The 11,982-nt window shown below is 37.4% G+C and overlaps 1 protein-coding gene across 1 annotated transcript; it reads right to left on the bottom strand.

The window, feature by feature from the left end:
• LOC311281479 (galactose-specific lectin nattectin-like) lies at positions 1-11,113 on the bottom strand. Its single transcript, XM_084394444.1, has 7 exons — positions 11,091-11,113; positions 10,926-11,006; positions 10,498-10,533; positions 8,315-8,394; positions 7,696-7,830; positions 396-507; positions 1-303 (listed from the first exon to the last, which is right to left on the bottom strand). Exons 2-7 carry the CDS (start codon positions 10,981-10,983, stop codon positions 245-247), a joined length of 480 nt encoding a protein of 159 aa, XP_084250570.1. The 5' UTR covers positions 10,984-11,006; positions 11,091-11,113; the 3' UTR covers positions 1-244.
• Between the last annotated feature and the right edge of the window lie 869 nt (positions 11,114-11,982).

Genomic DNA, 11,982 nt, shown 5'->3' with positions numbered 1-11,982 from the left:
GGATGCCAAATTAGTTATTCTAAGTTGTGTTAGTGAGAAAAGAGAGACCGTGGAGTGATACCCAAATTATATATAAAAATGGTGTTTAACAGGCGTCAATTAACATAGCATTCACAAAAAAACAATCCAACAACCTAAATTAACCTTTTTTTAAAAGACATTTATTACCTCCATTGAACATTTCTAAAGGAAAGTAAATGAGTTAAAGGTGCTTGTTTCTTCTATTGATTCTTCACATGCTGGTTCAGTTCGCACACACAAAAAACTTTGTTACAGTACATACGTCATCATCCCAGTAGCCATCTGTTGCAAGAAAGAAAAAAAATGTTGTTTTTATCATTTGTATATTATGCAAAACTAAATAATGTTTGTTTGTGAACATTAAAAGCACTTACTTGTATATTTCATCTCAAGGCAGCGCTCATTGTACCAGTCATCATCGGGCTCGTGAGGCGACCAGTATTCAAAGTTCATTTTGGTTCCATCACTCCAGAGCCAAGTTCCCTCCTGTGAACAGAAGAGAAAAAAGAACATTGTGTTTATGTTAATTGTATCTTTATTCATCTAAAAGAAGATTCCTCATGAGCCCTAACCCCATCTCCACTTTAAAAATGTCAGAAATTATTTCAATTAAATTGCTCAATTATCTCTATCAGCCATCTATTTTACATCAAGTTTCACAATAGAAACACTCAAGTATGACATGATCATGGTGAGCGGTGCCCATCTCATGGTTGGCAATGCCCTAAACTAACTATTCCAAAAATTATAAAAGCACATCTATCTTTATGCATTGTGAAAAAAAGATTGAATGTGAATATAACTGTAAATGCCCACACAGTAACATCCCCAGTGTTAAATCATCTCTGCTCATAGCACATATGGTCCCACTCTACACAGTCTTAAGCCCTATTCAAACGGTAATTGTTTCTAATGTGGTCGTGAGGTATTTGCAACATTTACAGGGGTAAGAATCAGAATTAGAATCCAGAATGTCAGTGTTATCCGTACAGGGCTATAATCAGAGTGTAACGACTCAGACAAATCAGACACAATTATTTGTTATATGTAACAAATAATCTTTAAAACTCAATCTGGGATCTATGGTCCCATTCCCCCAACAAGGGCAAGAAGGGTCTTGGTTACCATGCCTACGATCAGATAAGTTGGTTTTATTGCTGTTAAAAATGTGGTCATGAAACAAGACAAAGACCATATAGAAGACAGAAACAGACCTTCAAAACAGACTTTGCTGCATTCATTTATAGACAAACTGATCTATAAATGAACATGCGTCCCAGAAAATTGTGTGAATGATTTACTGTCTTGTGTAGTGTCTTTTAATTCTATTATTTTTTTATACTGTGTATTTTATGATAGAACCAATGGTCAACGTAACCTCACCTATACCATGTTTGGTCTCTATAAATTGGTACTTTGAAGATCAAAATGATTGTATCAAGCAGCATCAAACAAAACTGTTTCAGACTGTTAACCATGCGAGTGTATTATGGAACCCGAAAACAAAACCGAAAGGTGTTTTTGGTGGACATTTGAATATACGCAGCGTTGTATCAAAAACTGAACAATTGGAACATTTGCTAACGGACTCAAACCTTGACTATCTGTGTCTCACTGAAACCTGGCTAACTCCTACAACTCCTTTATCTGTATTTAATATCCCGGGTTATAAGGTGTACAGACGAGACAGAAGTCAAGGGAAAGGCGGTGGGGTTTTAATTTATGTTAAGGAGAGCATTCTAAGCAAACAAATAGATATGAATGAAAACACCCTGGAGTGCATTGGGGTTAGGATTACATTGTCCCCCGAAATGTCTTTTGTTGTTTTTGCAGTTTATCGTCCACCTACTGCCACAAATGATTTTTTTAACTGTTTATCTGCAATCCTTAAACAACATGAAAGAAAAGAAGTTATACTTATGGGTGACTTCAATTTAAACTGGCTTGACAAATCACGCAGAAAAAAGCTTAAGGATGTTGCAAAAACATTTAATATGGTACAAAAGATAAATAAACCTACACGAATAACTAAATCTTCCCAAACATTATTGGATTTAATATTTACAAATACACCAGAAAGGATAACTAAAATATATAACCTTGTTACTGGCCTGTCAGATCATAATCTTACTTTAGCTGCTAGGAAACTGACTAAATCAAGGTACAGGGACCAAACCACAATGAAAGGTAATCTCACTATGTCATTTATTCCAAAGAAAGAGTTAATACAAATTGAGAATGAAATAAAGCAAACAAATTGGAGGGACACTGTTGAAAATAAATCTTGTGAGCAAGCATGCAATGAAATAATGTCAGCCCTTAAAGATATAATAGCAAGATATACAGAAACAAAAACTAGAAAACCTAGAGCTAAACATAGATTGCCTTGGTTTAATAGTAATCTCTGGCAACTAATGAAAAAAAGAGATGCCTCTTTAAAAAGGTTTTTAAAATCGGGTTTAATTACTGATCATTTAATTTATAAAAGTCTGAGAAATAAGGTTATAATGCAGCTTAGAAAGGCTAAAGCATCCTTTTTTCTTGAAATCATTAGAGAAGCAAAAGGGAATAGTAAACAACTATGGAAGACCATTGACAAATTAACTGGCAAGGATAATCCCAAGTATGAAAGCATACAGCTCAAAATAAATAATGATATTCAAAATGATAGCTTAGCTATTGCAATAGAATTTAACGATTATTTTTTTAATTCCGTGGAGAAACTGGGTCAAAATTTTACTAAAAAAACATTTAATTATTCCTTAGTCTGTGATGCTGGTTTTATTATGACACCCACAAACGATATAAAGGTTAGTAAAATACTTTCAACACTAACTAATAGCAAAGCAAAGGACATTTATGGTCTTGATACTGCTTTCTTAAAAACTCATAAAGAATCTTTGACTGTTCCTTTAACTAAAGTATTAAATAAATCTATTAAAGAAAGCATCTTTCCTAGTGCCTTAAAGCTTGCTATTGTGACCCCGGTGTATAAATCTGGTGACAAACAAGAGGTTAGCAATTACCGACCAATTAGCATCCTTCCGGTCATCTCAAAAGTCATTGAAAAGTTGGTAGTAGAACAACTAATTGCTCACCTTGAGTTTAATGGCTTTTTACACCCAATGCAATTTGGATTCAGGAAAAAACACTCAACTGAAACAGCATGCTGCTACTTCCTTGAACAAATTAAAACAAATTTAGATCAAGGTGGAGTGGTTGGAGCAGTTTTTCTTGATTTAAGCAAGGCTTTCGATACGGTTAATCATGAGATACTATTAAGCAAATTGGCACACTACAATATTTCAATAAATACACAAAACTGGTTCAAATCTTACCTGAGTGGACGACATCAGTGCGTGCGAATCAACAACACATTATCTCCCTTGAAAAGCTGTACCATGGGAGTCCCGCAAGGGTCAATCTTAGGGCCACTGCTTTTTAGTATATATATAAATGACCTTCCACTAGTATGTAATGATATTGATATAATAATGTATGCGGATGATACTGTGCTGTACACTCATGGGAAGAATGCTACAGATGTTGCTTTAAAATTAACAAATGTAATGCATAAGGTTGTTGAATGGTTACATAATTCATGTCTCACTTTGAATACTGAAAAGACGGTAACCATGTTTTTTAAAAATAGATGTAAACTGAAGGAATGTCCTGAGGTTTTAGTAAATGGGCATGCAATTAAAAATGTGGATGAATTCAAATATTTGGGTGTTACCCTGGACCCAACTCTTAGTTTTAAAAAACATGTTAAAAGATTGAGTAGTACACTAAAATTTAATCTTATAAATTACAGATATATAAGAAACTCTCTTACCATTGAGGCATCAAATACTTACTTAAGTGCAATGATTGTTCCACATTTTTTGTATTGCATGACAAGTTGGTCACAAGCGGGTAAGACAGTCTTAAGCGCACTTGAATCATTATATAAAACAGCACTTAAGATCCATGATAAAAAAACGCGTCAATATCACCACTGCAAAATAATTACTAAGTATAATATTTTAAATTTTGGAAATTTGATAATGCATTCAAATGTTTGCTTACTTTTTAAAATCATTAATAATGCTGTCGCTCCTCCTTTAAAGGTGAACTAAGTAACTTTTTTTACCTTAACTGAACAGCTTCGGAGTCATTGGAATGGTTATAATACTTATTTCGGGTTGAATGGTGGTCGTTTCGCACCCCCCTGGTGCCCGTGAGCGGAAAAATACGCACTTGCAACTTTGGGGCGGCGGGCCGCCGGCCGCCGCGTCAGGAAGTCTCGCGTGATATCAGGTCTCGCGATGTAAACAACTGCTTTACGGCCAAAAGAAATCTGCTAAAATGCTGTCATTATTGCGCTCCCTCACGCTGTCCGAACCCGAATGAAGAAGACGTTTTAAAGAATCTTTAAAGAGTCCCATCTGCTTTGATGTCGTTGATCTACTAGCCTCTGGTGTCTGAGAATCACCAACGAGTTTTTACAACAGTGTTGTCAAATATCTATTCCGAAGCTGTGGGGGGAGCTCTAGAGAGAAACCTGCGAGCAAAAAGCGAGAATACAGCGAAGAAATCCCGAAGCTACTGAGTGCTGCTTTAAAAAAATTTATTACGCTCAACTCAGAAAAAAAAAGAGCTACTCGGTCAGCCACTAGAGGAGAGTGCAATATTCCCAATCGCAAAACTTCATTTGGCAAAACAACTTTTTCTTTTGTGGCCATAACTCAGTGGAATACTCTTCCTACACACCTTATTACATGTACAAATCCTCTAACCTTTTCGAGTTTGACAAAGGCATGGTTACTGTCACAACAAAATTGTACACATTTATGAAGTGTGTGTGTGTGTGTGTGTGTGTTTTGGTTTAAGGAAGGGGGAACAATTGAGCATATGATAGTTTTAATTGGAAATTAAGTGTGACTGTAGTTGTAAAATTGTATATTTGAATGTTTTGTATTTTACTTTTATGAAATTTTGTCTTATTGTCTTATTGATCTGTCAAGGGACTACGGGCGGAAAATAGCACTTGTGCTATAACCTGGCACAATGCATCTCTCCTTGTTTTGATACAAGGTTAATGTTATTTTGTGCATTGTCCCTGTTTAAATAAAATTAATCTGAATCTGAATTGTGTACATGATATGTTGATAGCTGCGCAACATATTAGCATTACAATAATCTTTACACCAATCCAGCTGCACATGCAAATGAGCACGCTTAGAACAAAGATTCATAAATCCACCACAGAGGAATTTTCCCGCTTGGAAATTCCACCCTTCTCATTGGTCAAGCAAACCCGGAGAGGTGGGGCCTTTCTCATGCTTAATTAGAGACAAATTCACAGTGACCCGCTCTCTCTTCTTCTGGCCTTCACTGCTGCTTCTTCGGGTTGATGTCTGTGGGGACCCCCACCATGGGCCGTGACCACAGCCTGCTATGCCTTCACTCTCCCAACAGAGTCAGACTGTATTTTCTTCAATCCAACTCAGAAGAAAACTGAAACTTTACCATCACTGAACGGGCAACCATCAACTCTTCCGACTTCCTCACTCCTTGGTTGCCTGAGTGGCCTCTCCGGCCCATGGCCGACAGGACACAATCTGCATGTGCTCAGCCATGTGCTCATGGAGAGACAGAAAACCTTCAACCAGAACAGAGTCAAACAAACCACTCAAGTTCACCAACTTTTCTTCATTCAATGGCGAAGAAATCGATTGAGACTCATGGAACCATCGAAATGTTTCCGCTGTAAAGGCCATGCAGGTATACATTTAATGAGGTACTCTAAAAAAATGATAAGCTGATGGTTATTTTCTTTTCATCAGATCTTTCCCATAGTTCCATTTCCTGCTTCTGGTTATGTTTGTGAATTAGTTAATAAAACTTGTGCACAATACGTATTTGGTTCTGATTCTCTGCTTGCAACAGAGTTTACTTTACGATTTAGATTTAGACTACAGGGTCTTAGTAGTACTGTATAGTAAGAAAGACATTTTCCTTCCCCGGAAATGAATAGAATTAATAAACAATTAATGTTAAGTGTTCACGGGATAGACAGGTGGGTTGATTGTAATTGTAATTTTACTACATTAAGTTGTAATTCTATTAACTGATCCAAATATTCATAATCAATTATAACAAGTTATGATTTATTATTAATATTTATTCGAGCTAACTCGTTGCAAGAGTTAAAGTTAATGAGATAATAAAGTGATTAATTAAGTGATGATTGGGCATTAGTGATGAACACCTGCTGTTAACAAGCAGAATCAGTGAAGGAAAAAGAAACACAAGAACTACAACTGACTTCAGCCACAGCTTTAGATGAAATCAACTGAAGATACAAGAAGACATTGAGTCTGTGAAGATCTCAGCAGAGGATGATTAAACAACTCCACAAACATCAAAAATCTGCATGATCTCCACACAAATCTAAATTTAGATTTTTTTTTAATTATGGGGAAAAATCTTCAGTTGTTTTTGTTTCTGCCAACAAATGATGTTTTAGTAAACGCTATTCACCTTATTTTTAACGGAAATACGGACACAGCAAGTTGACGTTTCTTTTGTGCGAGACTTCCGGTCAGGCACTTCCAGTCACTCACTTTTCACCTTAGCGGTTAATCAAACAAGTCTTCGTAACAACTAACTCATCGTTATGGCTTCGAGGAAGACCGGGATTGTTTGTGCAGTTAGAGGTTGTCATAATAACTGGTACAAAAGAAAGGTTAAAAGCTTTAAATTTGAATAAACCACCGAAGCGACCGTATGTTTGTTCTTTTCATTTCGTGAACACAAGACCTGATCTATCAAATAGATGTTTTAGTAATGAAAATTATATAAAAAAAACTTGAGCTCAAACTTGACTTTTGACCACTATTTTTCAGTTACTGTACTCTGCCTTTGTATTGTCAGCAAAAAGTGAGAATTCATGCCAAGGCAAAAGGCAGTAACTTCCACATTATTTGGTTGCTGATCACCATTAACAAAAGCATAAGTAACACCTATAAAATCTAGTGATCATGGCATTTATTTTATATGATTTACAATTATTTATAACCATCTACTTATTGCTATCCTCTGCTTTGGTTGCATTCTGATGGCATTGACAATGACAAAATACCTCTAGATGCATATCCAGGGTTGGCTCGACCGGGCGGGGCTGAAGGCGCCGGCGAAGTTTTGGCACTCTGCCAGCTAGATGCATGAGTGTTTCAACCCCGAACTGGGTGAGGCGGGGCTTTAGTTCTTTGTTGTATTCATCTGCTATGGCATGTGTAACATTTTTCTGTCAAAATACTCTGCATAATCCTTCGCGATCGATATAGTTAGTTAGCCCAGTGAAGCAAGGAAACGGAAGTGCCGCACAAAAAACGGAAACTGGACCCATATTTACTTCCACGTTCGAAAATAAGGTGGATAACAAAGACCACAGACTCGCATGAAAAGCCAAGAGTCAAACTGGCCAACTAGCAAACACTGATCACCATCATGAGAACTTCTGCTGACGTCTGACAGAAATAAAGTCAGTCTGGTCAGTAATAGTCTGGTTTATATAAATAGAACAACCGGCTGAATGTACATTATTCCTTACTTAGCAGTGTTGACTTAACACTGGGGATTTTGCTGTGCAGTAGTACAAAAAGCATAATCAAAATAATATTTGCATACTTGAAGAGCATCATGACCTCCGATCCAGGCACGAGTTACGCTCGGAGCTCCGTATCTAACCAACTTCTGTAGAAAAACGTACTCTTCTTTGCTGTGTGCAGAAGCAAGGTTCCCATCCAAGTCCAAACAAAATTTCTGTAGAGACATAAGCAAACATAAATGTATACAATTAATGTATAGCTTTAAATTAATATTCCAAAATCTGTGACACGCCTTTAATTAACACTGAAATAATTTTTACTCATGTAGTATATTTTTTGCCTTATTCTGTCTTTAGAGGTGAGACTACTTTTCTATAAAAGGTTCTTGTTATATGGTACATAAGATTAGATATAACTTCACATATACTAAGTTTAAAATATATTTAGTGATCCTCTCATGACAATATGAAATGTGTCGTGTCTGTATTCTTATCACAGTGATGTTTGTTCGCCCCCAGAACTCCATTGTAATTTCTTTACTGTGGACATATTTTTGTTTTTAAACTGAGGAACAAGTTGAAATTATTTTCCTGCAATAATTAACAGGTGGCACAGATGTTTACAGAGCTTAAGTTGTATTTAACCAAGAATATACTTATATGATTTGTATGTCATATTACAAGCTGAATGTATCATACCTCTGCATCAATCCATGTTAGACGGTCATAAAAAACCTTGAAGCATCTGCATCCATAGGCAGCCCACCCGTTCATACACGCTGTTAAATGGAAGTTTTATTTGTTTATTTTTTTGTTTGTTTAGTTTTTCATTAATGACCATTTATGCAATTAAATAACTTTCATTTAAAGGTACACAAATCAGACAAATCAGAGCCCATGTTGGTTCTTGTTGTTTTACGATCTCTGTCTCGTTCTCTTTTCTCCAGCAGACTCTCCTCCGTTCACCACTACCTAACCTCTGCCACTAACTAACCTCTGCCACTAACTAACCTCTGCCACTACCTAACCTCTGCCACTGACTAACCTCTGCCACTGACTAACCTCTGCCACTAACTAACCTCTGCCACTGACTAACCTCTGCCACTAACTAACCTCTGCCACTACCTAACCTCTGCCACTACCTAACCTCTGCCACTACCTAACCTCTGCCACTAACTAACCCTGCCGCTAACTAACCTCTGCCACTACCTAACCTCTGCCACTACCTAACCTCTGCCACTGACTAACCTCTGCCACTACCTAACCTCTGCCACTAACTAACCCTGCCGCTAACTAACCACTAACTTACCTCTGCCACTAACTAACCTCTGCCACTGACTAACCTCTGCCACTAACTAACCTCTGCCACTACCTAACCTCTGCCACTAACTAACCTCTGCCACTACCTAACCTCTGCCACTAACTAACCCTGCCGCTAACTAACCACTAACTTACTTCTGCCACTGACTAACCTCTGCCACTAACTTACCACTACCTAACCTCTGCCACTGACTAACCTCTGCCACCAACTAACTACTGACTTAACTCTGCCACTAACTAACCACTACCTAACCTCTGCAACTGACTGACCTCTGCCACTAACTAACCTCTGCCACTGACTAACCTCTGCCACTAACTAACCTCTGCCACTACCTAACCTCTGCCACTACCTAACCTCTGCCACTGACTAACCTCTGCCACTACCTAACCTCTGCCACTAACTAACCCTGCCACTAACTAACCACTAACTTACCTCTGCCACTAACTAACCTCTGCCACTGACTAACCTCTGCCACTAACTAACCTCTGCCACTACCTAACCTCTGCCACTAACTAACCTCTGCCACTACCTAACCTCTGCCACTAACTAACCTCTGCCACTACCTAACCTCTGCCACTGACTAACCTCTGCCACTAACTAACCTCTGCCACTACCTAACCTCTGCCACTACCTAACCTCTGCCACTGACTAACTTCTGCCACTGACTAACCTCTGCCACTACCTAACCTCTGCCACTAACTAACCTCTGACACTACCTAACCGCTACCACTAACTAACTACTGACTTAACTCTGCCACTAATTAACAACTACCTAACCTCTGCCACTGACTAACCACTAGCTAATCTCTGCCACTAATTAACCACTAACTAACATCTGCCACTAATTAACCTCTGCCACTAAGTAACCTCTGCCACTGACATGAATGAAGAATGAGCATGTGAATCTCAATAAAGGTGACATGGTTCATGCCGCAATGCATTCTGGGTGCATCTTACAAAACTCATCAGTGGCTCCCGAAATGCATTGCGTCATAAAGCATGTCACAGTCATTGAGATTCATGTGCTGATTCTTGAATTTTGAGTGTCTCAATGAAAAATATTTGAAATGTAGGCCTATAGTTTTTTTTTTTAATATACAGATTGTTTTATTTAAATACTGTTGAACGTCATTCTGTTGAAATATTAATATAATCAATTATATGAAAATTATAACACATATGAAGGTCTAGAAGAGATCACCTGATCAGAGCACTACATGATGATTTTATAGTTATCGTCATCATCAAGTAGTTGACATCATCTGATCACATTTTCTCTTATTGTTCCTGCCATAACACACAGTTCCAGCAGACAGAGAAAAACTAGCATTAAAACACCAAGACTCAAACTGACCAACTAAAGCAAACACTGATCACCATAATGGCGACACCAAACTTGAAAAAAACTGGGGGGGAAAACGTGCATTGAAAATCATATGGAGAGATCACTGTGAGATCAACGTGTTGACTGGTTAAGGTAGAGAAATGCAAAGGTTTTGGACTTTTGGACTGTACTTTACACACACACTGACAAGAGAAGTAGAAACTACAGAAACCTTACCGCGACAACGTTCATTTCCAATAGGCTTCGTTTCCACTTAAAAAGAAAGAAATACTACATTATTAAAACAGAACTGCTAGTAGCAGCAGCAGTAGTAGTGGAAGTACTATACTATTACTACTACTACTACTACTACTACTACTACCAATAATAATAATATACTACGGATTAACACATACATTTGCTGATGTTTTTGTTGTCAAAATAATATTAATACAAATACATTTATAACAATCTATAACTTTAGCTGATATAATTGTATACATGTTGTTTTTATTGTCTTACTGTTATGATAATAATTAAGAAACAAACTTTATTTTAGGGTACATACTATATTAGACCATTTCTGATTAGTCATTACAGAGTCCCAGGTGTGCTATAGTAGTAAAATATCAGTTATGATGTGAAACGTGGAATAATGCTCTTACCTGAAACATTCAAAGCTGCGAGAAGACCGAGAGATAGATAGACAATCCAGACCGCCATTGTTTCTCAAACAATACTGAACTCTGCACAGAATTTAAAACAGAATTATACATAAATAATTATTAAAAAGGTTAAATGGTTCAATTATGCATTTTCATTACACAAACCAGTTCAGTAGATCAATGTCGATGTCTGGATATTGCGTTGTGCAGCCCCCGTTTATCTTTATATACTGGAGGAGAGTTAGTTTATCATCACCTGCTCATGTTCTCACATCCTGTTCAAACACTGTGTTTCTACTTGACCCATTTCTACACAGTAAGGGTACATTTACACGACAAGTTTTTCCTTTGAGTTTTCTGCATGTAGACGACACCATTGTCAAAACGATCCCCATTCATACGAATCCACAAAAACGACTAAAAACCCTTTATTCTGCTGCCAGGCCAGTAGATGGCGATGAAACACTACAGACTGAACACGTAATATGCGTCATTGTCTGCAGAGATTTTCATTTTTGTTTTCAAAAGCTTGCACTTCGAAAAAAATAAAAACATAAACTAAAACATAAAAATAAAACATTTTCTGGCACCCAAACTGTCTCTGCAAGCATGTAAAAAAATATCAGATTCTGCTGGAAGGGGATCTTAAAATAATATTACTGGCCCTTAATCTGCATGTTTCCACCCACCGCGCCGCCATTACAGTGTAACCAGTTCTAACGTTCAAGCAAAGCAAGCAAACTGTTCCATCGATGCTGCACAGATGAGCACTGAACACTATGGGACCAGAAAATGTCACAGCTGTCTTATAAAGACCTCAGGGAACTGTGTCAACTTGTGTAAAAGTTACACAGGACTGTACATGCAACTGCAAGTGATGAGATTAATCAATGTAACTCCACAACAACTAAATGTTTCCACTATCCATTCAGAAAAGTCCATGTGCATCTAAAAGTTAACCGTCTGTAAGGCTGCAGTCGCTACTGGTTATTCATGAGATTGTGGATCTACAAACACGAATAGATAAAGTCCTAAAAATTGTACTTGAAAGTGTATT

The sequence above is a fragment of the Rutilus rutilus genome (assembly GCF_951802725.1).
Source record: "Rutilus rutilus genome assembly, chromosome: 1".
Taxonomy (NCBI): Eukaryota; Metazoa; Chordata; class Actinopteri; order Cypriniformes; family Leuciscidae; genus Rutilus; species Rutilus rutilus.
The sequence above is the reverse complement of the archived record's forward strand: the minus strand, read 5'-3'. Positions and strand labels throughout refer to the sequence as shown.